General features: G+C 49.6%; 1 protein-coding gene across 1 annotated transcript in view; it reads right to left on the reverse strand.

Annotated features, from left to right (window-relative positions):
* The window catches only part of TM9SF2 (transmembrane 9 superfamily member 2), a 993,889-nt gene that overhangs the window by 227,443 nt on the left and 739,803 nt on the right, over window positions 1-26,643 (reverse strand). Inside the window, exon 14 of the mRNA XM_069637011.1 lies at window positions 24,744-24,895. Within this exon, the coding sequence (XP_069493112.1) occupies window positions 24,744-24,895 (152 nt within the window). The remainder of the gene's footprint in view (window positions 1-24,743; window positions 24,896-26,643) is intronic.

Consider the following 26,643-nt stretch of genomic DNA (forward strand, 5'->3'; position numbering starts at 1 on the left):
AGGAGTTGCAGTAGTCATCAAGCTCTTCTTCAGTTCCTTCATCCAGTGGTCTACTCTGCCTTCCAAGCCAAAGACTTGGCTTTTATTCAGTTCTCTCCCATTCATTCCAGCTTAGCTGTCACTCACCCAACAGGGTGGCCGTCCTTGCCGGACAGTCAGCCAGCCAGCCAATCAACACAGAGTGCATTTGGGTCTCCTAGGAGACCAAGTACACAGTTTCGGGCACCTCCCTCACTTCCTGCCTCTCTCAGAAACCCAGCCAAAGGCGAAATGAACAAAGAGTCCAAACCTGGTTTGGCGCGCAGACAAACTCTCTAGAAGGACCTTCCCACAAAGACCTGGCGAAAAAAGAAGACCGGGCACCATTTTAGTAAATATGGCTGTATGCCATTTTGAAAAAGATGGCTCACACTGTTACTTTACCGGAGCCACGAAACCAGTCACGGTAAATGTAAACCAAGGTAGTTCAAAACAAATCCACTGCCACCAGCCAGTCAATTGAGGAAAGGGTAACAATAAATGAGCATTTAGGCACAGGGGATATACCAAGTAACCCCTCCAGCACTCTATTGTAAGATAGGTGGTGCTGGGTCTAGCAAATACAATGCTAAGTAAAGTCAATTTCACTTTACTGCTCTGGGAAACAGTTGATCCCAGAGAAGGCTCTGTGCCACTGCACTGAAGGTGCTTTGGGACACAATTGGAAAAGATGATGCCTACGGAGTTGGTTAGACTCCGTAACCAAAAGAAAAACAGTGTATAAAATCACGTTACAATACGAGCGTGGGAAAAAGGGTCTCACTCTCTCCAGGTAAAAAATGAAAGTTCTCAAAATCCAGCAAAGTTGCTGGGGATCCCCAAGGTGGAGGAAATTAGCACATTGAGAATTCTCCCTAACAGTGACTTTGTAAAGTACTGTATTACCACGTAAAAAAACAACTGTATTAATAAGTGTCTGAATTTGTACATACGTAACCACGCAGACAATTGTATCTCTTCACATGTAAGAAAAGCGCCCAGATGCCCACGGACTAGGCGCGCTATATAAATAACAAAATAAAACAAACATCGAGTGTACATAAGGTTTCCTCTGCAGGGACCGGAATGTAGCGGACAAATCAACAGCTTGTAAAAAATGTTGTGTGAAAAACAAGGATGTGTGTTCTCACAGTAAATTGTATTGGTACACAGGTGACAGATGCTCAAAAGCCACTTTGCCCCCGAGATGCTCGATTTAACATTTGTAGCTATGTTAAAACGGTGGTACTATCAACTTGTATAATGCGGTTTCTTAGATAAAATGTTCATCTTGATAAATCTACGTGACCTGTGTCAAACTACAACTTTTAGCTTCGACTTGGTAATTATTTGACCATGTGCATAGGAGGGTGGTAATCTTTTTCCCCTCTCACCTAGTCTTTTACTCTTTTTATGGGTGACCATTTTATGTCTCTCCATAGTGTTATTGGAGTTCTAATATCCTATAACTTTGGACTGACTAATTTACTAGGGTAACATGCAGCATTTTAAATAAAGTGGCTTACTTTTAATTCTCTTATTATTGCTTGGGTGAACTACCGTTCCCAAGAGGTAAAGTGGAATTCACATCCCGTTTACATTGACTTTAGTGAGACCGCATACCCCACCTTATGAAGAGTGCTGGGGGCGGGGGATACAATGTATCCCCTTTCTTACTTACCTGGCAGCATTTTTGTCACAACTGCAAGTTTACTAGAATGGCTGGTGGCAGTGGTTTTACCGTTCTGACTTAAACTCTTTATTAATAGTAGGATGCCAAATCAGCCTGACATTAATATATCACTGTTGCATTTAGAATCATATAGTAATAAGTCAAAGGAAAGTTATTTAGAACATACAAGAGACCACAAATATTCGTAAGCAGGCAAATACTTTCAGATCCCCCAATAAGAGTCATTCAAGGAAAGAGGCTAAGCCAAAGTCAATAGGCAAATGTCTATTTGTACTTCTTTGTAGTTAAGTAGAAAGTCTTTGCACAGTGTTTTAGAAGACTTTGAAGAAAAGAAGAATCAAATGTAGGGCCACAAGCTGATTAGACTCGAGTAGTGGAAGATGCAAGCAACTCTACAGTAATAGGTAAATTCTCTCAGACTTTACAGTACCTTCACAACGAAGAAAGGTGCAGCATATGGCTTCTGTTCCTGTGCACCTCTCACTGTTCCTGGGCCTCAGTCGTGAGGACAAGAGGGAGGACTTCTGCGGACTCCTGCACTACAATGGTAAGATCACTGCTCGCAACCAGCAATGAACTAGTTACTTACCAACTGGTAACGTTCTTTCGACTGGATGTTCCTCCAACGTATTCCACATCTTTGATATATCATGTCCACAGCTGTGCTGCTTTGGACATTTTTTCAGCAAAGGGCGTCCTGCGTCGAGTCGATGTCCCTCAAAGGCCTTTGTCGAGGGTGACGTCACCAGATGTTATAAAAGGGACGCACTGCGCAAGTAGCCTCAGTTTATGTTTTTTCCTCCATAACGTGCAACATGCTCTTACACAACGACTGCTTGACTGCACCTAGCCTTGCGGGAACACAAGCTGCAATAACATACGAAATTCTTGATAGGTAGGCTGGGTGGGCGATGTGGAATACGTTTGAGGAACATCCAGTCGAAAGAACGTTATCAGTTGGTAACTAACTAGTTCTTCGATGGATTGTGTCCTCCAACGTATTCCACATCTTTGACAGACTCCCAAAGCATCATCAGTGAATGGAGGAGGAAAAATAATTTAGAATTATTTTATTTATATAACGCGCAAGCAGCCCAAGGGCATCAAGGCGCTGTTACTTGCAAGAGCTTAGTTACAAGGACACAGGAATAGTAGCATTCAGTGGCACATTATGAATACTACAAGGCATAGTACCGATATTCTGACGGTACAATTAGTCATTACATGACAGCTTATGCAGTGGGACATACGATAGGTATTCAACTGATGCGATGCATCTTATGTGAAGAGGATGGGTTTCATGGTTTTGCGGAAGGCACAGAGGGAGGCCTCACCTCGGATTGTGGGAGGTAGGGCGTTCCAGTGAGTGGGTGCGAGATATGGGAAGCAGGATCCGCCCACTCTGGCTTTTTTTACTAGTGGCACAGAGAGTATGTTGGAATATGGTGATCTGGTTGGCCTAGGAGGAGACTAAATGGATACTTTGAGAGAGGTAAGCAGGGGCAGTGAGGTGAATGCACTTGTGGGTCAGTGTCAGAGCTTTGAAGACTATCCTTTCCTTTATTGTGAGCCAGTGGGCTAGTTTTCTGGCCTCCGAATGTGTTCTCTTTTGGCAATGCCTTGGGCTGCCCGGAGAGCACTATTCTGTATGACTTGTAGCCTCTCTAGGTTTTTGTTGGAGGTGCCTAGAAAGAGTACATTGCAATAGTGAAGCCTAGATCCAGTGATGGCTCTGGCTACGTTTGCGCAGTTCTCTTTGGCGAGAAAGGGCCTGACTGCGTTGATTAGTTTAGCATGATATGCAGCTGCGGAGGCTATAGCGTTGACTTGTCTATCCATGGATAGGTTGGAATCCAAGTAGACTCCAAGAGTTTTGACTGATTCTAAGACGGGTATTTTGATGGAGTCTATGGTGAAATGACTGAACACCCAATCAGATGGCATAATAAAGCACTGCTTAACCAAAGGCCATATCCTGGCCATGGAGTGTATCCAGGGATTAATGCTTGACAAAAGGTGTGGATGGAAGACCACGTTGCTGCGTCACAAATATTCTTAACAGGAACTCCCCTCCCCCCCGCTGCAGGCCGTTTGATGTAGCCACGGGCCTAGTGGAGTGGGCGCTCAACCCCTCCCGCAGGGTCCTTTCCCGCCAATCTGTAACATTCAGTAATGGGGAGGATAATCCACCTGGACAAGGTTTGTTCAGTAACAGCCTGGTCCAATCGGTGTCCAGTGTATCCCACAAAAAGCTGGTCATCCACTCTGACCCTGGACATCCTAGAGGTATAAAAGCTCAAAGCTCCCCTAGGTTCCAACCTATGAGGTCTCTCCTCTTCCTTACCAGGATGAGGGTGGAGGATAGAAAGCAAGTACCACCCCATTCTGGCTCATGAAACTCAGTCAATACCTTTGGTAGGAAGGACGGACGTACCCTCAGTACAACCCTATCCTTGTGGAACACATTAAAGGGTGGCTTAGAATGTCCCTGCAATTCACTCACTCTGCAAGCAGATGTAACTGCAACCAAGCAAGCCGTCTTGCAAGACAACAATCTCAAAGAACAAGAGTGCACAGGTTCAAACGGAGCACCCATCAGGAATTTCAAGACCAGATTCAGATCCCAAACCGGCACCTAAAAACGGGGACGGCGGAAACACATTTGTGAGCCCTTTTTAAATCATAGGAATCTTAAAATAAGAACATTCTTCAGATGAGCGCTCGAAAATAGACAGCGCCGCCAGTTAACCTTTAATGGTACCCACCTGAAGACCCCTGTGGGCCAAAGAAAGCAAAAAAGAAAACCATCAGAATGGAACACTGAAAAAGGATCAACATTGTTTTCTCTGCACCAGTCGCAAAACTTACGCCAACGATACAGGGATTCGGTTGCCGGCCGCCTGGCCAAAAGCAACACCCCCAGCATGTCATCCGGGAGGTCCAAATCCTTATATCTCACACTTTCAGAAACCAAGCGTGAAGGTTGAGTCTTGACCTCTGGATGGAGCACCCCCCCCCCCCCGACCCGCCCTCGCGAGAGAAGATCCTCTATGCGTGGAAGCCGGCGTGGCAGGAAGATGGACATTTCAAGAAGGTCCAGGTACCACGCTATCCTGTCCCAATCCGGAGCAATGAGGATCACGTGAGATCCGAACCTCCGCAACCTCCTTAGCACCCGAGGAATGATGGGGACTGGACAAAACGCGTACAGAAGTGGGAATGACCAATCCATGACAAAGACGTCCCCCAAGACTCCTCTGAGGAAATTCCCTTGAGCAAAATCTTTTGCACTTTCGGTTGGCACCGCTCGTGAACAGATCCACTTGAGGGGTTCCCCCAAAAGGCGAAGATCACCAGAAGGACTTCCTGGGCCAACTCCCACTCATGGGAGACCATGCTCTGCCTGCTCCGAGTGTCCGCCGCTCCATTCTCCTCTCCGGCTAGATGAACTGCAGAGAGTGAGATTCCATGCTGTATCACCCAGAACCAGAGCTGCATCGCTTCTCTGCATAGCGGGAGTGACCCCCACCCCCTCTTTTTTTTTTAGTTAATGCATGGCCACTGTGTTGTCCGTCATGATCAGGACACTCTACCCTGCACAACTGGCAGAAAAGCCTTCAGGGCCTGCCTGATGGCCCTCAGCTCCAACAGGTTGATGTGGAGTTTGGACTCTGGAGACGAACGACTGCTGGCGGTCAGATTGTTGGCATGAGCTCCCCATCCTGTGAGGGAAGCGTCCGTCACCACCGTCTCCTCCGGCCACGGTTGCCAAAACAGCTCCCCCTCATCAGATCCCCTTTGCAGACCCACCAAAGAAGATCCAGCGAGACCAAGAGTGGAATTGGAACAGGATCGAACATCTTGCCTGAGAATTGCGAACACTGCATCTTGAGAACCCATTTAAGGGATCTCATTCTCAGTCTGGCCTCTGGCCCCAGAAAAATGCAGGATGCCATGAGGCCAACCAACCTTAAGAATTTGAAAGCCGGAAGACTCTGGGCACGTTGAAATTTGGTGACCATCTGTACAATGTGATGAGCCCTCATCTTGGGAGGCGAGCACTTCCAAGGACGTGTCCAACACAGCCCCGATGTACTGGAGCTGTTGGGAAGGTGTCATATGCAACTTCTTGAAATTGAGGGAGAAGCCCAGCTTGTGAAGGGAGTGGCAGAAGAGGCTGAGATGATCCAAAGCTTGTTCGTGAGAACGCGACCGGACCAACCAAACGTCCAGATAGGGATAGACGGGAACCCCCCCCCTCTTGAGATACGCTGCCATCACCATCATTAGCTTGGTGAAGACCCTCGGGCGGAAGTATATCTGAATGGCAGGACCCGAAACTGAAAGTGCGAGTTGCCAGCCGCAATCCTCAGGTATTTTCTGTGCTTTGGATGAATCAGCACATGAAAATAAGCATCTTGTAGGTCCAGACACCAATCAATCCTGAAGTCGAAGGGCCTGAAGGACCTGAAAAAGAGTGACCATCCTGATCTTGTCCTTCCTGAGGAACTTGTTCAACCAACGCAAGTCTAAAATGGGTCTCAGTCCCCAGTCTTTTTTTGGAATCAAAACATATGGGGAATACCATCCCTTGTTCCTCTCCACCAAGGCACCAGTTCTATAGTGCCTTTCTCCAGCAGGGTCAAGATTTCCTGCACAAGGAGCGGATCCGGAAGCTTCAAAGAGAGATTCCCCGGTGGATTGTCTTGAGGCTGCTGTAGGAAAGGAAGACAGTAGCCATGGGCTATTGTATCCAGAACCCACACATCCAAAGTAATAGCTCGCCATTCTTTGAGATGCTGAGACAGTCTGCCCCCAACCGGCACACAATGAAACATGGCCTCAGCTGTTTTGGAGCGACTGTGGCAGCACCTGAAGGCAAAGAGGCTGCTGCCCGAGCGGCTTTGGCACCTCTAGTACCCAGTCCACCACAGGTATCTTTACGGTGACCCCTTTGATTAGCGGCTCCTCTCGTTCTACCAAAATAGTAGTAACGAAAGGAAACCCCCTCCACTGCTGTCCACTAGGACGAAAAGGCGGAAGTTGATGCACAGCTACACCCAAAGATTTAGCAGCAGCTTTTGAGGTCTGCAACCTCTCAGGGCTCTCATCAGCCGTGTTGCCAAACAAATGAGAGCCATCAAAGGGCATGTTCAGAAGACTGGCTTGCACATCCAGAGCAAAACCCGACTGCAACCACGCAAACCTGCGTATCACGGTGCTCGCAGCCATGGACCGGCTAACACTATCCACTGTGTCCAACTCAGACTGAAGGGATTCACACAAGGCATGCTTGCCTCCTGCACAAGAGCAGAGAACCCATCCCTTTCTTCCCCCTTGGGAATATGCTCAGCCGTTAGAGACAATATTCCTCAGAGTGTGTGAAAAACTTGCCAAGGCACAGGTGGAGTTGACCGACTTCAGTACTATACTCCCCGCAGAAAATACCTTGCGTGCCCAACCGTCGAATCGCTTGTCGTCCCTATCAGGAGGGACGGTAGGGTACGCCGCCTGCCTCGAGGTGGCTGTAGCCGCCTAAAACCACCAAACTCTCTGGAGTGGGTGAGTGGATAGGTAGCTGGGGTCGCACCTGATGGCCGGTATTTTAGTCAACGACTTGTTGACCGCCGGAAGAGACTCCGGGGTCTGCCAAATAGCCACCACCCTTTTTTGCAATGCCAAATGAAAAGGCAACACTGGGTCAATGGATGGACCCCGACACAAAATATCAGTCAGGTCATCCTGATCGAATGCAAACCGGAGGGCTGGACCACCCGAGATACTCCAACTCTAGACATCAACCGATGGCTTCAGCGTCGACAAAGGCGCCGAAGGATCCAAGGGCTGGATCGAAGTCAAAGCTCCGACCGCCGTTGATGGCGTCAACCTCAAGCCCTTTCCAGATTTCTGCGGTTTCGCTGGGGACGAAGACCAAGACCTGGATCTGGCACATCTCTGGCGATCCACCAGAGCCATGTCGCACCGAGGGCCCGGGCCCAAGGCGCACAAGCATCAGACAGAGTCCGTTCCCCGCCAGCTTCTACCGAAGGCTCGGACGGAACTGTGCCCCGAGATTGAAAAACCGCCAGCATTTGCTCCCTGAATGCCTCCCATTCCTCCGGAGTCGAGGATTTAGTGGGACAAGCCACTTTCCTCACGGAGCCATCATCCGACGAGGAAGCGACCAGTGACGCCGCTTCCGGGAGTGCCGAGACGAGGACGAGTATCGAGACGCACTCCGGCACAGAGATCCCTGGGATTCCTTCCGACGAGGAGAGTCACCCCTCGAATTGTCGGTTGAAATACCCGTAGGTTTTTGGGATTTACGAAGTTTAGAAACCCGACCTACCTGCAACTTCCCCTTACGCTCCCGCAAGGCCTTGGCAGTCAACGACTGGCACTTTGAGCAGTCGTCGGTATCATGACTTTCGCCCAGACACCACAAGCAGATGCGGTGCAGGTCCGTAATCGACATTTTGGACTTACAGTCCCGGCATGTCTTAAACCCAGACCGCAGAGTCGGAGGGGTAGAAGATGAAGACATTCTTCGAAGAAGATAACACAAGGCGCGCCGAGTTTTCGAAGCAAACACGTTTGTGGAAAAAACGGAACTGAGGCCACGGGCACTGTGCGTCCTATTTATAACATCCGGTGATGTCACCCTCGATGGAGGCCTTCAAAGGACATCGACCCGACATCGACGCAGGACGCCCTCTGCCGAAAAAATGTCTGAAGCAGTACAGCTGTGGACATTAGAGGTCAAAGATCTGGAATACGTTTGAGGACACAATCCATTCGAAATTCAATTCAGTGGCTGTTCAGTGTTTCAGCTGCTCACGTCTACCGCAAATAGCTCCACTGCGCTTCCTGGGTGTCAAGGTGGACTTTCCTTGCTTCTGGGGTCCCGCACTCTGTTGAGGGGGCCTAGGATCGGTCAGTCCTGCTTCCTGGGAATCCAAAGGATCTTCCTGGAGCTCTAGGCCAGCTTAAAAGCAACGCACACAATCTGGTGTTCCTCTCCCTGGCTATACAGTTTCCAGCAGCAACTCTGGAAATTCAACCAGCTCAGAGGGATGTCCAGGTGGCTTACTTTGGAGTGGATTGGTCCCACCAACTCAAAAAGGGAGAAGTCATCCTTGCAAGGGCTTCTCTGTCGATACTAATTTGGAGTTTCAGCACAGCAGCAGGGCTTCACCGGGCAAACCAATGGTCCAGGAGTTGCAGCAGGCGTCCTCTTTCTTCTTCAGTTTCTTCGTCCAGTGGTCGACTCTGCTTTCCAAGCCAAAAGCCTTGCCTTTTATTTAGTTCTCTCGCATTCATTCCAGCCTAGCTGTCGATCAGCACAGAGTGCATTTGGGTCTCCTAGGAGACTAAGCACAGGGAGTTTCGGGCACCTCCCTCACATCCTGCTTACCCCAGACACCCTGGAGCCAGAGGCGGGCTTCACTTGTGAATCCCGCCAAAGGCAAAGCGAACAATGGAACCAAACCTGGTTTGGCGCAGAGTAAATCTCAAGAATGACCTTTCTACAAAGAAACAGCGATAAAAGCAGCCTGGGGCCATTTTGACAAAAATGGCACCCTTGGGTGCTTTACTGCAGCTGCGAACGGAGCCTGCGTTAAAGGCACACCACAGTAGTTAAAACAAAACCACTGCCACTAGCCATTCAGTGTGGAAAGGGTAACAAAAATGTTACATGAGAAGCTAGACAAAGAGGCTAGGTAACATCTCCAGCACCCTATTGTAAGATAGTGTGTGCTCGGTCTAGAAAGTTACAAAATGTAAGTAAAGTCAATTTTACCTTACTGCTCTTCGAAACAGTAGTTTATCCAAGAGAAGGTATTTAAACCTTTCGGAAATCTGAAAGACTTCTCTGTGCCACTGCATTGAAGGTGCTGTGTGACAATGTAAAGGATGTTGCCTATGAAGTTTGTCAGACTCCACAACCAAAAGAAACAGTGTACAAAGTCACATTAAAATACATGAGAAGAGTGGGAAAAAGTGTCTCACTCTCTCCAGGTTAAGGCCTCAAAATCCAGCAAAGTTGATGGGGGTTTCTAAGGTGGAGGTAATTAGCACATTTTTTGAGAATTCTCCCCAACACCTACTTATTACTAGTGCAAGCCACTACTATTTAAACTGTCACTGTCATTTTCCTACTATCCAAGCAGTCACATTTAAAGTGAATGTTGGTACTGTTTTATTACTCTTAACTGGATGAGTAAAAGCTTACCAATAGGGTTTATCTACCTTGAAACACATTGTGTCTTAAAGAGTACCAGTGGCTTTTGCTGATTAGCCGTATACAGATCTAAAACAGCCTTGAAGTTAGTACTTGTCTTATGAGTTGCTGGTAACACATTTTAAAAGTATAAAGGTATTGCACACCTTGAAGAGCTGCTGCTGTTCTAAACTTATAACACTGGTGCTATTCTAAAATGGTTTATAAAGTTCTTACTTACCTTAGAAACTGTATTATACACATTGTAAAAGTTGACTGAGCATAACCAGCTATTATGTAGCCGATAGTTATCTGCCGGTAGTGTCTTTCTTAAAGTGTAATTGAGTTTTGCTTTCCATTAATTGCTTAGTGCATTCTAAAATAGTTGAGTACTCGTACTTATCATTGAGTAGCTTGAGGTCCCTCCAGAAAGTACAAGTTGTTTTACTAGCTCTGAACTGTGTTCTAAAAAGTAATGTTGAAAGCTTTATGCTTATAACAGGGATGGTTTATTATGCAATTTCTATAACCGAGTGCCACTGCATGACTGACAGGGTCTACTACCCTTAAATTACTGATTGTTTAACCTGCTTTTACTCCAAGAATAGCAGACTACCATTCTGAATGTGTTGTAGGTTTGACTCACCTTGACTACTGATTGTAGGTTCTACTTAGGCTTGTGAACAATAAGTATTGAGTTGGTTTTTATAATTGTGATTATATGATATGTTATAGTACTTCTTTCTCCAAGATTTTATCTGGGCCTACTTGTATTTAAATATACCCCCTTTTTTATTTACAATACATTGTGTTTGTGTTCATTTGGACCGTATATATGCTACAATTTCTGTGTACCAAACTACAGCTCTCTCTCCCTCCTAAGATAGGCCTGGCTACTCTGTCCATGCTACCACCGTGCTCAGGTGGTACAGGCTTATACTATGAGTGGAGCTTATGGTTAGGGGAGTGTTCCTAAAGTCCTACTGGTAGTAAGACTTTATTAAACTATTCTAGTGATTTGTAGATCTCCAACTCTTCGTATCAGTCTGTACTAACTCAGGACCTTGTTAGAGTGGCAGAGCAGTCAGGATCATCTTAAAAGGAAGATCTGAGCGGTAGGTAAGTAGACTGTACCTAGTTCAACATGCACCCCAAAGAAACTGATGGATGTCGGACTATGCACAGCATGTGATTCTAAGCAGATTAACAAACATCAGAAATACACACACACACGCCCCCCCCCCCCCCCTCTGATTCTTCCTGGTAACACTTCAGCTCTTCCAGAATTTGTTGGGAGCACAATCTTTTGACCTTGGTTCAGTTGAGTGACGCTTAGGGGTTGCGGATGCAGAGGCCACTGTCTGGAGCTGGTTGTGGTTCTCACCAGACTGTGAGAAGCAACTTCTTGATGATGTCCCCCAAAGGAGGAAAAGATGCAGACTTCGGCAGTGCAGACCCTTCAGCAGACATGTGATTGCATAAAGATAGATCGAGCGGATGTCACCACAGTCAGGCAGTGAAAAGCGATCTTCCAGCAGTGAAAACAGAAGCAGCCCCAGCATAGCTTTCCTTGTCGCGAGATTGCTGAAAACGCAAGGACAGGCAATTTAATGGCATAAGCTGAAGATCTTACAAGTCCAAAGGCTTTTTTAGATGACGGTTGCAGCAAAGTAGAACAAAAACAATCTGGTCAGCCCTTTGGAAGACTAAGGCATGGATCATTGAGCATGGGTCGAGATGGATTGTTCCCACTGATCCAAGTGTTGAAGCACCAACAAGCGTCTTTTGAAATCAGGCAGCAGTGCAGGGCTTTCTCAGGCAAACCACTGGAGTTGATGCTGGTAAACTGCTAGTGTCCTCCTCGTATGGTTAGCGGGCTGCTCTTCGTATAATTCTTGGTTCTAACGATAATCTCCTGATTACCCACAGGCACACTTGTTTTATTCAAGATTCAGGCTGGGAGCTAGCCCATGGCCACCTATGTTAAGGATCTGCAACGTGCAAGCAGCCCGGGCTTGCCCAATCCTGGACAACCACTGGTCATCACATCTGTCCAGCAACAGACTTTCGGGAGCTAGAGGATGCAGAGTGGGACCAGACAGTCCCCAGCCACCTCCTCCGGCTCAGACACAAATCCCAATTGCTCGTGAAAGCAGCAGCTTTCACCAGGAAAGGGGTTACCGTTTATGGCATTTCCTGACCTGGGAAGGCAGAAGGAGGACCAGATGACAAGATGGCCAAAGATCAATCAAAAACCCTGTGGCACGGCATATTAGGGTACTAGCCACCTTTATTAGCCATCCAAGGTAAATGTATAAGTGCAAAAGAAAAAGATCACAGAAATGGTTACAGAATTGTAAAAAAATAAAATAATTGGCATTGTGCTTAAGACCAGCTGGGGGCAAAGTGACCAAAAAGCCATAAGGTAAAAATACAAGAATTTGAAAAAAGAGACAAAGTCTCTCAGTACTAACAGTCTTGTGGACTAGTCAGTTTCCCCATTAGAACGAGCAAAACAACAAGGGAAGTTAACGTAGAAAGTTTTATTGACTATCGAAAGTCAGGACAGGAATATAAATAAGCGCAAAAAAGACTGCGGGTCCCCATGGAATCTATGAAAGGAACTGTGCAAAAAGAAAAACTTTCCATATATATATTACATTTCTCACCGTAATCTTATTTCTGATGCTTGCATCTGCTTAGATTCACATGCTGTAATGGGCGTCGACACAGGGCGTGCCAGTAATACTATCCCTAGTGTGACGTCCACTGTACCCATGATCCCTCACGCGTCTAGGACCCTCAGATTGTATTTTTTCTGACATGCGGAGAAGCGTGAATACAGATGATCCAAGCAGATAGAAAGAAAGGTAAGACTACAAGCATCCATGTGCCTTCTCTCAGAGGGGAGGAAGGGTGGGTCGCATGTTAATCTAAGTAGATACAAGCATCAGAAATACGATTACGGTGAGTAATGTATCCCTTCTGAGGCTTGTGGAATCTGCTTAGATCACATGCTGTGCATAGATTAGCGAGCAGTACCTGAAGGAGGTGGGATGTGAGAAGGGTCATGAGCAAATAAATGCCTTAGAACCGCTTGTCCCACTTGGGTATCTGTCTTGGAATGGGTGTCAATGCAGTAGTGCTAAGTAAAAGTGTGAATAGAGCTCCAAGTAGCTGCTTTGCAAATGGTGTCAAGGGGTACATTTGCAATGAAAGCCAGAGTGGCCCCAATGCCTCTAGTAGAGTGGGCTCTTGGCGTGAAAGGCAGTTTTTTCAGAAAGAGAGTAACACAGATGGATACAGTTAACAATCCACTTAGAGATGGCACCTTTAGAGACGCGATCTCCCTCTCTGCCTATAGCTACGGAGACAAACAGCTGATCTGTTTTCCTTAACGGTCTGGTCTTGTTTACATAGTAGAGGACCGCCCTACGTACATCTAGGATGTGTAGTTTCACCTCAGCCGAGCTTTGTGGGTCTTGGAAGAAAGCCAGAAGCTTGATGGACTGGTTCACAAATTTAGAAATAATCTTAGGTAAGAACTTAGGGTGTGTACGTAAAACCAGTTCATCTTTATGAACTGTAAAGAATGGATCCTGCACTGACAGAGCCTGAATTTCACTGACCCTTCACATAGATGTTATTGCTACTAAGAAGGCCGTCTTATAAGTCAGGTGTTTGAGACTGCTTTTATGCATGGGTTCGAATGGGGGGTCCCACGAGTTTAGATAGCACCACGTTAAGGTCCCATCCTGGTGGTGGGTTTGAAATAGGAGGGCGAAGTCTCTTTACTCCTTCCATGAAAGCTTTAACCACTGGTATCTTCCACCACAACACCTTGTTATGGGATGTGGTGTATGCCGAAATTGCTGCCAGGTGTACCTTCAGTGAGTTAAATACCAGTCCTGCATCCAGCATGTGGAGCATGTATGTGACAATTGTGGAAGGAGTGCAATCAACTGGGTTGACTTGCTTATTCTGGCACCAGATAACGAATCGTTTCCATTTGTCAAAGTAGCAGTGCCTCGTGTTTGGCTTCCTAGATTCCTTTAGGATGTCCATACACCTCTGTGGTAATTTGAGATGTCCGAACTCTATGACCTCAGGAGCCATGCTGCTAGGTTCATTGAGTTGGGTTGAGGATGCACTGTTTGACCTTGGTGCTGGGACAGTAGGTTGAGATGACCGGAAGATCTTCCGTCTAAGTGCCCATATCCAAATTTTCTGGGCAAGCTTGGACAGATTTGGCGAACAAGTCCCTCCCTGCTTGTTTAGGTAAAACATGGCTGTAGTGCTGTCCGTCCGGATCTGCACTGACAGATTCAGCAGGTAGGGCTCGAATGCTTGAAGCGCTCTGAATACTGCCAGAAGCTCTAGCAGGTTGATGCGATTCTTGGCCACTGAGTGAGACCAGAGACCCTGAGCTGTGTGGTGGAGGTGGTGAGCTCCCCACCCTGTCAGGCATGCATCGGTTGTGACTACCGCCTGTATCTCGGGATCGTAAAAGTGTTTCCCCTTGGACAGATTTTCTCTTGTTCACTAGTGAAGGCTTTGTACCAGTGTTGGCAAAACGACCACTAGATCGTCCCACTGACCACTTGCCTGAGACCACTTTCGCCAACCATTCCTGCATGGGACGCATGCGCAGGCGCGCGTGGGGGACCAGGTAAATACATGACGCCATCATGCCTAGCAAACGCATTGCTTTGCGTACCGTTATCTGGCGACCGGCCTGAAATTCCGAATTTGCAGCAGTATATTCCGAATTCTTTCCTCTGATGGAAAGGTCAACCCCTCTTGCGTGTCTAGGATAGCTCCTGGGAACTGTTTGGAGGTGCTTGGCACCAGACTTGACTTCTTCTCGTTTATTGAGAAACCTAATTCGAAGAGGAGGTCGATCGTCCTTTGAATGTTCTGCAAATTACTGGGGTCTCCCCCGTGATGAGCCAGTCCTCCAGGTAAGGGTACACCGGGATTGCCTCCCTGCGTAGGTGTGCCGCCGCCACCACCTTGGCGAATACCCTTGGAGCCGAGGCTATCCCGAAGGGCAGTACCTTGAACTGGTAGTGCCGACTGTCCACCTTGAAGCGCAAGTACTTTGTGCGCTGGGAACATGGAAATATGAAAATAGGCATCTTTCATGTCCAATGTTCCCATGTAATCCCCTTTTTTTAGGAGGGGGATTACCTCTTGGAGAGTAGTCATGCGAAATGTTTGGGGCTTGACATACTTGTTTGCAGGCCGTAAATCCAGTACTGGGCGCATTGTCAAATCTTTTTTTGGCACAAGGAAGTACATTGAATAAATACCCTTGTTTACCTGTTGTCCCGGGACGAGTTCTATCGCGTCCTTTGCTAGAAGATTGACGATTTCCTCGAGGAGGATCTTCTGGTGGTCCAAAGAATGTATTCTTTGTCATGGAGGGTGGTTTTGGGGACGCTCTAACAGTTCTATGCAGTATCCTGCGGACACTGGGGACAGCACCCATCTGTCTGATGTGATCCCTTCCCAAGCTTGGGTGAAGTTGGAAATGCGTCCCCCTACTGGGGATGCGTGAGAAGGGACCCTGAACGGAGCGTCACTGTTTTGGTGGAGGCGTGCCGCCGCCTCTACTGGGGCTGCCTCTACCTTTACCACGTCCTCTTATTACCCCTGCCATAACCCTGGGTAGACTGTTGGCTGTTCCATTGTGTACCCTGCCCCTGGGAATCGTTAGACCCTCCCTGGGAATTTTGTCCGCATGGGCGAAGAAAATTGCCATTCCCTCTCTGGTTTGGGGGTTTATTGGTTAGTTGGCCTAGGGATTTGAGTGTCTCATACTGTCATATTTCAGCGCGTCCTCGACCGCCTTTCCAAACAATAGATCCGGCTCCACCGGTTTATCCATCAATGATGCCTGGGTTTCGGCATTGAACCCAGACTGTCATATCCAAGCATGCCTTTTGATAACAGTACCTTCTGCTGCCAATCAGCCGGCGTTATCCGAGGCATCAAAGGTTGCTTTTAAAATGCAACTGGACACAGCTCTTCCTTTTGAAGGGTTCTGGTGCGGTATCTATCAGTGCCGCGACGTCTTCCCACTGGTGGCAGTTGTAACTCGCCAGCAGGGTGGTGGAGTAGGCAATCCTTGCCTGGTAGGCGGAAGTAGAGGCTACTTTCCTGCCCAAGCCATAAATCTTCTTGCTCTCCTTGTCGGGAGGAGCTTCCGACGATAAGGGTGTTCCCGCCCTCTTACGGGTGTTTGTCACTACCAGGGAGTCCGGTTTCAGATGCCCTCTTATGTACAGTGGGTCTGTTTGGGCTGCCCTGAAAAGCTTCTCAACTCTGGGGTTTACCGCCCTAGTGAGATAGGGCTTAACAAGGGAATGGTCTATCCTTCTTTGAATTGACTTAAGGATAGGGATAGCCTGGGCAACAGGTCTCCTTTCTCCCACTAACTCCTCAGCAAATTCCCTCTCTTCCTGAGCACCTTTGGTGTCAATGTTGAAGTTTCCTGCCGCTCTGGATAGCACTTCATTCAAGAGAGGCTGGTTATCGACAGGGGAGTCGGTAAGGAACAAGTTACTTACCTGTAACTGTTGTTCTCCAGCATGGGTCTGGCATGGATTCACATGCTCATGAATATTCCCCGTCAGGCTGGGAATCCTCGGTAAAGAAAAAATCAGTATCAGTTTCGTTTCTGATCTGTCTTTCTTAGTAGTAACCAATCGCTGGTCTCTGGGTCATACTGCCCCCAGCCAATGACTGCCCTCTCCCTAAGCCCCGCCTCTGGCAGCCATCCTCAGATTTGGTAGTACGTAAAGTGGCAGTATGACCAAGTGAAGAGCCGCAGAGGGGTAGGCGGGAGGGTTCGCATGTGAATCCATGCCAGACCCATGCTGGAGAACAACAGTTACAGGTAAGTAACTTGTTCCTTCTCCAGCATGGGGTCTGGCATGGATTCACATGCTCATGAATAAAAGAATACATAGCAGTACACATGCACAACCACGGGAGGTGGCAAAAGGCTCAACATTAAGCAATACAACAACTCAAAATATTAAGCAACTCTTACCTCCGCACCAGGCTCACCTTAAGCGAACAGGTTGCGCAGCACTGCTTGGCTGACCCTGGACTCTTCCCTGGAGTCCCGATCGACGCAGTAGAATCTTGTGAAGGTATGCGTCGACCTCCACGTAGCAGCCCTGCAGATGTCCAGCAGGGGTACACCAGACAGGAACGCCGTGGTAGCAGCGATCGCTCTGGTCGAATGGGCTCTCGGACGGCTGGGCAGCAGTCGGTTTGCAAACCGGTGACAGTGCATGATGCAGCCGGAGAGCCATCTGGAAATGGAAGTCATCGAGAGAGCCTTCCCTTGATTCACAGTCCCAAAGTTCACAAACAGCTGTGACGTCTTCCGAAAACTCTTCGTGCGGTCCATGTAGAACTTCAGCGCTCTAGCTACATCCAGCGAGTGCAAAGTCCTCTCGGCCGGCGTCGAAGGCGACGGGAATTAAACTGGTCACACCAAAGGCTCGTTGAGGTGGAAGTCCGACGGCACCTTGGGCATGAAGGAGGGGTGCGTCCTCAGCACCACCCTCGTGTCATGAAAAGTCAAGTATGGAGGCTTGCAAGATAGGGCCTGGATCTCTCCCACTCGTCGTGCGGAGGTGATGGCCACGAGGAACGCTGTCTTATATGACAGGAACTTCAAGGGCGTCAAATGCATAGGCTCGAATGAGGGCCCCTCCATGAGCCTCGTCAGCACCACATTAAGCTCCCACGCCGGGGCTGGAGCCTTCACCGGCGGGAATGATCGGAATAGTCCCTTCATAAATTCATTCACCAGGCGATGAGACCACAAGGACGCCCGTCGCGTAGTCCTGGTATTTTGGGAGATGGCAGCCAGATGTATTTTGATGGAGACGTGAGCCAGTCCAGCTTTGGCCAGCGACAGTAGGTACGGCAGTACTTGAGGGGCCGTAATCCGCAGAGGGTTAATCTTCTGTGCACGGCACCAGGCAGAAAACCTCTTCCACTTATGTCCGTAGCACGAGAGTTGAGGACGCCCTGGCTTTTGCAAGAACCTCTCTGCAGTCAGCCGGGATATCGTACCCTCCAAACTCTAGTGCTGCAGGAGCCAGGCCTGCAAGTTCAGCGACTCCGGGTCGTGATGAAGAATGGCGCCTCCTTCTCCGGAGAGAAGATCCGCGTCCGCCGGCAGCTTGACTGGTGGGGACGTTGACAAGTCCAGAAGGTCCGGGAACCAGATCTGCCTCGGCCACGCTGGTGCGACGAGGATCATTCTGCACCTGGACTTCTTGAGCTGGTTGATGAGACGGAGCAGCAACGGCAACGGAGGGAACGCGTATAGAAACAGGCCGTCCCAAGGGAACGAGAAAGCATCGCCCATGCTCCTCGGCTGCGGAACCTGCTGGCGAACCTCTGGCACTTGGAGTTCGTCGCCGCCGCGAAGAGGTCGATCCGGGGTTTCCACCATCGTCGAAAGAGCCGATCTACCTGGTCCTGGCCTAGTTCCCACTCGTGGCACGAGCGCAGCTCCCTGATGAGTGAGTCGGCAATGGTGTTTTTTATTCCTGCCAAGTGGAAGGGAACCAGAAACATCCCCTGGGCGACGGCCCAGTGCCACAGATCCTGGGCCTCCTTGGATAGGGCTGGGGATCTGGTGCCTCCCTGCTTCCGTATGTAGAACATCGTGGTGGTGTTGTCGGTGAAGATCCTCACCACGTTGTCCTTGAGGGACGGAAGGAACGACTTGAGCGCCCAGAACACTGCTCGAAGCTCCAGAATGTTGATTTGGAGGGACCTCTCCTCCGGGAGCCAAAGGCCTCTTGCGTGGAGATCTCCAGTGTGGGCCCCCCCAACCCTCCAGGGAGGCGTCCGTCGTCACAGTCTCCTGAAACGCCGGGGTCTAAAAGTCTGTGCCTGCCCTGAGGTGCGCACGGGTACCCCACCATAGGATCACCCGACGGAACTCCTCGTCGAGAGGGATTCTGTCTTCGAAGCAGCCCGTCGCCTGAAACCAGCGGGCGTCGAGGAACTCCTGTAGCGGACGTATCCGAAGTCTGCAAAGGGGTACAAGGTAGAAGCATGAGGACATCATCCCGAGGAGGGACTTGATGGACCTCACCCTGGCCACGTCCGAGGCTAGCAGGCGTTGCACCTTGCCAAAAATGGCCTTCGTCCTCTCCGACGGGGAGGCCAATTGCCCCACTGTATCGAGCTTTGCTCCCAGAAACAGTGCTACTTGCGACGGAACCAGGTGGGATTTGGAGTGGTTGATGGCGAATCCCAGTTCCGTGAGCAGCCGGACGGTCCTCGCTGTGTGTTCGACGGCAAGTTCTCTTGTCCTTGCACGGATTAGCCAGTCGTCCAGGTAGGGGTAGATGTGGATCCCCTGCAGGCGCGCCGCCACTGGTGCCAGGCACTTGGTGAATACCCTGGGTGCCGACTTTAATCCGAACGGTAGGGCTCTGAATTGGTAGTGGCGTCCCTGAACCACGAACCTGAGAAACTCTGTCCTTTTAGAATGGGGATGTGGAAGTAAGCATCCTCTAGGTCCAACGACGATAGGAAGTCACCCTCCTCCAGCTGTCCCAGCACGTGCTGGAGGGTGACCATCCTGAATTTCTGTGCCTTGATGTACTTGTTTAACCGACGTAGGTCCATGATGGGGCGCCAACCGCCTGTCTTCTTTTTGACGAGGAAGTACCTTGAGTACACTCCGGAGCCCCGGAGCCTCCTGGGGACGAGCTCGATGGCACCTTTGAGCATCGCCCTTTCCTCCAACAGCAGTTGAGGGACGTGATTCTCCTTCCTGGCCACGGGAGGAATGCGAGGACACTTCTTTTGGAATTCCAGCGAGTGCCAGTTGGCCAGGGTGTCCAGCACCCAACGGTCGGTGGAGATGGACTCCCACACGCTGACTAACTTAGTTTAGTCCTGCTTGGAGGAGGCCTTGCCGCCTTGGCCTCCTTGACGATGACGGCGGGATCCTCCTTGCTTGCCGCGACCTCTGTAGGCCTCCTGGGATGAGGAGCGGGCCGCCTGGCGGTATGTAGAAGAGCCACCGCTGGATCCCTTGGAGGCACTCTGTCTGCCTCCGGAGCTCCGAAAGGGCCGTCGTCGTTGAAGTACCCCTAGGGCCCAGGCCGTCTCCGAGTCGGTCTGGATGGCCTGGAGTGACTCATCCACCGTCTTCCCAAAAAGGTTGCTGCCGTCGAACGGCATATCAACGGCATATCCAACACTCTGGTCTGAACGTCCTGGCGGCAGTCCGTCGCATTGAGCCACCCTCGTCGACGTAGGCAAAACCTGTTGCCCATCTGGCGAAATCCGGTATCAGCAATGTACGTTGCCACCGTTATGGCGTGATCCTACGCCACCTTGCCTTCCTGAAGAATCTGTAGGGCCTCCGCTCTCTTGTTGTCCAGCAGGAAGTCCAGCAGGGGAGCTAACTTGAACCAAAGCTCCCTGTCGTAATGGGCCATGATCGCCAAGGCATTGGCTGCCTTAATCGTCGTCGCCGCCGCCGACGAAATGACCAGTCGTCCCATGGAGTCCAACTTCTTGCCCTCGCTGTCCTGCGGGGAAGTGGAAGTTGATGCTGCCGCACCCGCTGCCTTCTTCTTGGCCGCTGCCGAGACGACCGAGTCCGGCGTAGGCTGGGCCCGGAGGCACAAGGGGGCGGCGTAGAGACCCGGTGCTACTTCTCGTACTTGTCCCTCTTGGCGGGCGTTGTAGAACGGTTCTTGAGGACAGACATCCCTTTGTCCCAGATGTCGTCGAGCAACGGCACTGCCAGGACAGTCTTTCTCTTGGCCTCCCGTCGTTGATAAAGAAAGCCTTCCTTCTTCTGTTCCTCCGGGCAGAGTTGGAAGAGCTCAGACGCCCTGGCTAACATGGCGTGAAAGAAGCCAATTTTGTCGGGCGGTGAGGCCTGAGGGGGGAGCGATGAAGGAATGTCCGTCGTATCATCGCCACCGTCATCGTCCGTCGCCGTATCATCCCGAGGGTCAGGCAAGGCAGATGAGGGGTCCACAGGCCTTGTGAGCACAAAGGGGGGAGCGGGATGGACTCTCCTCCGCTTGTTCAGGGGGGCTTCCCGACGGTCCTGGCTCAGGATCCTCCGTTGGGGTCCGTGGTAACCTTGTCCTTATCTCAGTACAGAAGGATTGGATTGCCAACAAAATTGCCGCCGAGCTATCCTGAGGCTCTGGCAATGGCTGCGACGGGAGGGTCGGTTGCTCCACCGGGCCTTCGTCGTCGTCGTTATCTTCGATCTCCTCAGCAGGATCCTTCCCCTGGGATCGAACTTTCTCGAACCTCTCGTTGAGGCCCTTCACGGTTTCCACCAGATCCTCCTCAGAGGCTGATTCCGAGTCTGTAATGGCCACCGGCCCACCCTCTTTTTCTGCCGGGGTCTTCACGGGGGTCTTAACGATGGGCTGGAAAGAGGATTCCCTCCGCGGTGGCAGGGATACTCTGGGCCCAGAGGCCGTCTCCACTGGCATAGTCTTAGCCGGCTTCGCCAGGGCCGCAGCGACCACTTCGATAGAGGCCTTTGCCGGCTGGATCAAAGCCCTCACCACCTTAGGTGCGTCCTGGGCCTTCGCCTTGGGGGGAGGGTCAGCGCCTCGCTCCCCCTCGGGTCCCGTCGAGATTGACCGGGGGCGCTCCAGCAGCTTACCTGGGTTCTCAGACTTCCTCTTCCCCAAACCAGAGCGCTGGCTCGAGGTTGAACATGCCGGGGAAGTCGCGCCCTGCCTGGCAGTCGAAGAGCCCAACCTTTCGGCGCTCCCGTTGCCCGCGGACTCGCAGTGCTTGGCCTTCTGTTGGGCCCCGTCGCCGGGGCACCCTCACAGGACTTCGAAGCTCACTCAGACTTTTTCTTCACCTTCTCACCTGCTGTGCTCTTCTCCAGCCAGGCGGCGAGGCGGGGACGATGATCTTGCTTGGTCCGTTCCAAAAGGTTCTTGCAGAACGCACAGTCCTTCTCCACGTGCGTCTTGTCCTCATGAAGGCAGTAGAGACATTGCGAATGCTCGTCCTCCTTGAAAACATTTTGTAATCCGCATCCAGGGCAGCACCTGAACAGCTTGGATCCGGGCGTCGAGCTTCCCTTGTCCTGGGCCATGTCCGTTGAGGTAGGCCGCAGATCTTTCCGAATCCTCCAAGAACCGTAAACTCGACGAAAACTTCACCCTTGAGGGGCGTAGAAGAATTCCGAAACGGGTCCCCATTATCGGAAGTAGAAACGGTGGAGCTTGAGGCTCGAATAAACCAAAAAAATGAGAAAATCTCCTGAAAAAGCACAAAAATGCAGCAAAAACTCGAGAGCTAAAGCACGAGGACTCCCAACACTTGAGCGTGCGGTAAAAATCTGAAGATGGCTGCCAGAGGCGGGGCTTAGGGAGAGGGCAGTCATTGGCTGGGGGCAGTATGACCGAGAGATCAGCGATTGGTTACTAAGAAAGACAGATCAGAAACGAAACTGATACCGATTTTTTCTTTACCGAGGATTCCCAGCCTAACAGGGAATATTCATGAGCATGTGAATCCATGCCAGACCCCATGCTGGAGAACCAGAGGTTCTTTATCTACCGGGGAATCTAGCCTGTAGGTTTCTGGGTTGTCCTCTTCCTCTTGGTCCTAGTCATCCCATAGTAGCCCGTCCCAGTTTGTTCTTCCAACGTGCCCAAATCTGGATCCTCACAAAAGGATGGATCTCCCCGATATTGAGAATAGGGTTGTATACTGAAGGGGTCTGAAGTAGGAGCTTCAACCCGGGACGACTTACTTGTGGGTATAGGATCCCTAGAGCCTGAATGAGTTCACCCTTCGGGGGTAAAAGAGAGAAAGTGTTCAAGGTTTTTGGCGTAGAAATCTGCCAATGATGACATCCTTGACATGACTATGTCATCACTAGACCATTCTCTTGAACTGGGAATGATTCTTTCTTGAAGGCCTTTCCCTGTATTAACTTGACTAGACCTACTGGTTTGAGCAGGGGTCTTTGAGATAACAGAAGACCAAGACTTGTCCATCTGTTTAAGTGGGGTAGAATGTTTCTGAGGTGTGGGAGGAGGCAAAGACTGCTTCCTCTGTTGTTTTTCCCCTTCCCCGTGGGTGGAAGAGTGTTTACCCCGTTTTTTCGCCCCTTCAGAGCCTTTCGACGCCGAGGTTCGGGGGTAGTGTCCCTATCTCTGGAGTGTGGAGGTTGGGACTCGGTAAAGCCGTTGCGCGGCCTGTTGACGCCAACTCCTGGAGTGTGGTCTGGGGATAGAGGTCGGCTTCGTCTTCTGACGATCGAACCTCTGTTACCTTGGGGAGCGAGGCACTTCTGGCAACAGTGAATGGTTGCCTGGCGTCATGCGGCGATCTAGATCGAGAACACCCAGAGGACACCGATTCGGACCGTTCTCGATGTGCCTCTTTCTGAGTACTCGGCATGCGCGTCGAGTCTCAGTTGGACTTCATGTGTTTTGTGGAAGTGCTGTGGGTAGCGCTTGACGTCGCAGGCGGTCTTCCCCATAGCTGCCTGCCGGACAACCTTCCGAGGTCGGAGACTTGTGCTTGGCTGTCAATTGACGCCACGTTGCTCTCGCCGTCCGAAAGCACGGCGTCGCTGCCATCGCTGAAGGCACGCTCCGCTGCCATGGCATCTTGACGCCTGGCGTGGTGGGCCCAACGCTTGATCGAACGGTCCTCGAGTGTTTTCGGTTTGAACCTACTACACGCTCTGCAGTTAGCCTCAGGGTGGTCCCTCGGTAAGCAGAGATTGCACGTGGCGTGCCCGTCAACCCAAGGGTACTTGCGGTTGCACTTGGGGCAAAATTGGAAAGGGGCACCCTCCATACGCACCTTGTGGCAGCGGGCTAATAAGTGTAGGAATATATAAGAATGTACCTATATACCAGAAAGTGTAGAGTATGTCCATCCCCCACTCTCCCTACTTGCAGGGCTGAGGCCAGAGGCCTTCCTAGGCTCGGCCCGAGGCCACAGGCCTTCCGAGGCCCAAATCCGTCGTGCAGCTCTCGACGGTCGATTCTTTCTCCGTGCCGGCGTCGAGTGTGGATGTTCGGTGACTCGACGTTGGGGTGGAGAAATGGGGAAATAACAATATTTTAGCAAAAGTATGGCTAAGGCCAGGGAACTCCGCGGAATGCTTCCGACCAGTATGGCGGAAAAAAACAATCTGAGGGTCCTAGACGCGTGAGGGATCCTGGGTACAGTAGACGTCACACTAGGGATAGTATTACTGGCACGCCCTGTGTCGACGCCCATTTTCGAGTTTCGAAAAACAAACTAATACTCCGCAGCTTCCACTAGATGTTGGCCTATGAACAGCATGTGATCTAAGCAGATTCAACAAGCCTCAGAAATATATATCTATATATAAATATAAAGACTGGTTAAAACCTCAGGCACACAGTGACACGGAAGATCTAACGACATCGAAGAATGGACTGACGTGGTAGTAAAATAAAGCATAAGCCTAGAGGTTAAGTCTCATAATCCGCACTTAAATGTCCCCTGGCCATCTTCAGGGACTTTCCGTTTTCTTTCCGAGGCCCACAAATTAACTGTTGAGAGCTGGAGGGGATAAAAGGGTGGTAAGTATTTTTTGAACTCTGTAGATGAAGTATGACATTTTGTAGATTGTTATAGCCCCTAACCAAAAATCGTGCAGAGAAAGATATCATTCCCTGAGCAAACCTGATGAGAAAGGAGCAAAACAAACAAATAAAAAAGGTATAATTTACGGTCTTGAAGGTAGAGGCAAGTGAAAAGAAATTATTAACTTACCAGATACTATTCAAAATGAAGAAAAGCTGTATAAAGATGCAGCCGAAGGGTAGAATTCCTCCCATAACAATACCAGGTAATGGCTTTGTATAGAATGATTGTTCAGGAATCTGACGAGGTATTTGATTTGTCCTAACTGGGTTTTCAATTGCCTTTAAAAAATACAAAATAAAAACAATAAGAGTAATCCAACATTGAAATAAAAAAAAATTGCGCAATACTTCACAGAACTGCTTTACCTGCAACCATACTATGCTTACCCAAGTTCTTACAGAACGATTTACAGGCTACAGAGGTAACTGTATACGTCAAGCTACAGTTTACAAAAAAGAGAATGTTATACAAAACAGAGTATGGTGATATCAATGAAATGGAACTCCTTGCTGAACAATTATGAAAAGCTTTAAAAACGGAATTACTTTTTAATCAGAAATACTATACCAAAACTGAGATAAACTCCTAAGGAATCCCTACCAGCTAAAACAGTGCCCATATAGAATAGTGTACTGCTACACCTGCAAACCAAGGGACCAATATTTACAGACCTCTTACTGTTCCCTTATTCCATAACATCCTCAGCATTGTTTCACTGCAAGTAATTTAATCTATATGGAAACTAGACATCAAGCTTAGAAAGTAGCCAAATAATGCCGTCAGGTAAGATTTTCATTTCAGTGATAAATCTTCCTGACATGTGTCAATCCCAGAACATTTTGATGGACTTCTACCTAGGTTAGTGGGAATCTTTTCCCCCCTCTCACCTAGTCTTTTACTCTTTTTTATGGATGACCTTTTCATGTCTCTCCATAGTGTATGAATTGAGTTATAGTTTCCTATAACTTTTGGGCTTCGACTGGGTTGCCCCTTTGGGCTTCCCTTTTTGATTCTCTTATTACATGGTGAACTGTTCCCAAGAAGTAAAATGGGATTCCCACCCCCTTAACATTTATTTAAGTGAGCCAGCACACCCCGACCGTATGTGGTGTGCTGGGAATACAATGCATCTGTCCCCTTACTTACCTGGTAACATTTTTCTTACAATTACAAGTGAACTTGAATGGCTGTTGGCAGTGTAACCTTTATGACTTGGTCATTATTACTCGCAGGCTGTCAAATCAGCCTCTGTAATGCACAGGAGGGGCACCATTCATGCTAGAATGGTGGGTTGCTTTTTTTGCCATTTCTCGTTTGCTTGTTGCTTCTGAGGTGGTCTTCTGCCATTCTACACAGGAACGACCTCGTCTTGTCTTATGCGAGAATACTTTGTATTTCCCGCCGAGACTCCAGAGTGAGAGAGGGCAGGAAGTGGGGGAGGAGACCAGAACTCCACCCCCATATATGCCTTTTGTCCTTCACCTTGTCTGAAAGGAACCAGTTTCCACTGGGGTGCTGGCTTGTTCTGATTGGACAGCCAGACCAGTCCCTTTACGTAAACTGCAGGGAGAGTTTGCAGAACTTGTGCTGTGGTTCTTGATAAATAATCCGATCCTGGAAGCTTCGGACAAGTCGACCACTGGAACCGAATCCAAAGAGGAAAATTAAGAAAAGACAGCTGTAAAGATTTCCAGCGACCCGAGAGCATGCTGTGTAACTAGAGCCTGATGTAACCCTCTCCCTTCCAAACGACATAGGGGTCCTGAATGCGACTACTACCCGAAAGCTGGTGAGAACCACTAGTCCCATGAAGACCCACAAAACGACCCATCCCTCCATGTACAGTGACCTTCCTGGGCTGCAAACCGTCAATACCAGGCGACCTCGAGCACAGTACATGAAGTCCGAATGATGCTGAAACTTTGGTGGACCTCACCAGAGTGCAGAATCGAGAGTGAAGACAATCTCACCAGCGATATTAGTCTTCATCTGGCACCTGTAAAAAGGCGCCAAATCTACAGAGCCG

Source organism: Ambystoma mexicanum, chromosome 7p (genome assembly GCF_040938575.1).
Source record: "Ambystoma mexicanum isolate Mex_15411 chromosome 7p, UKY_AmexF1_1, whole genome shotgun sequence".
Lineage (NCBI taxonomy): Eukaryota > Metazoa > Chordata > Amphibia > Caudata > Ambystomatidae > Ambystoma > Ambystoma mexicanum.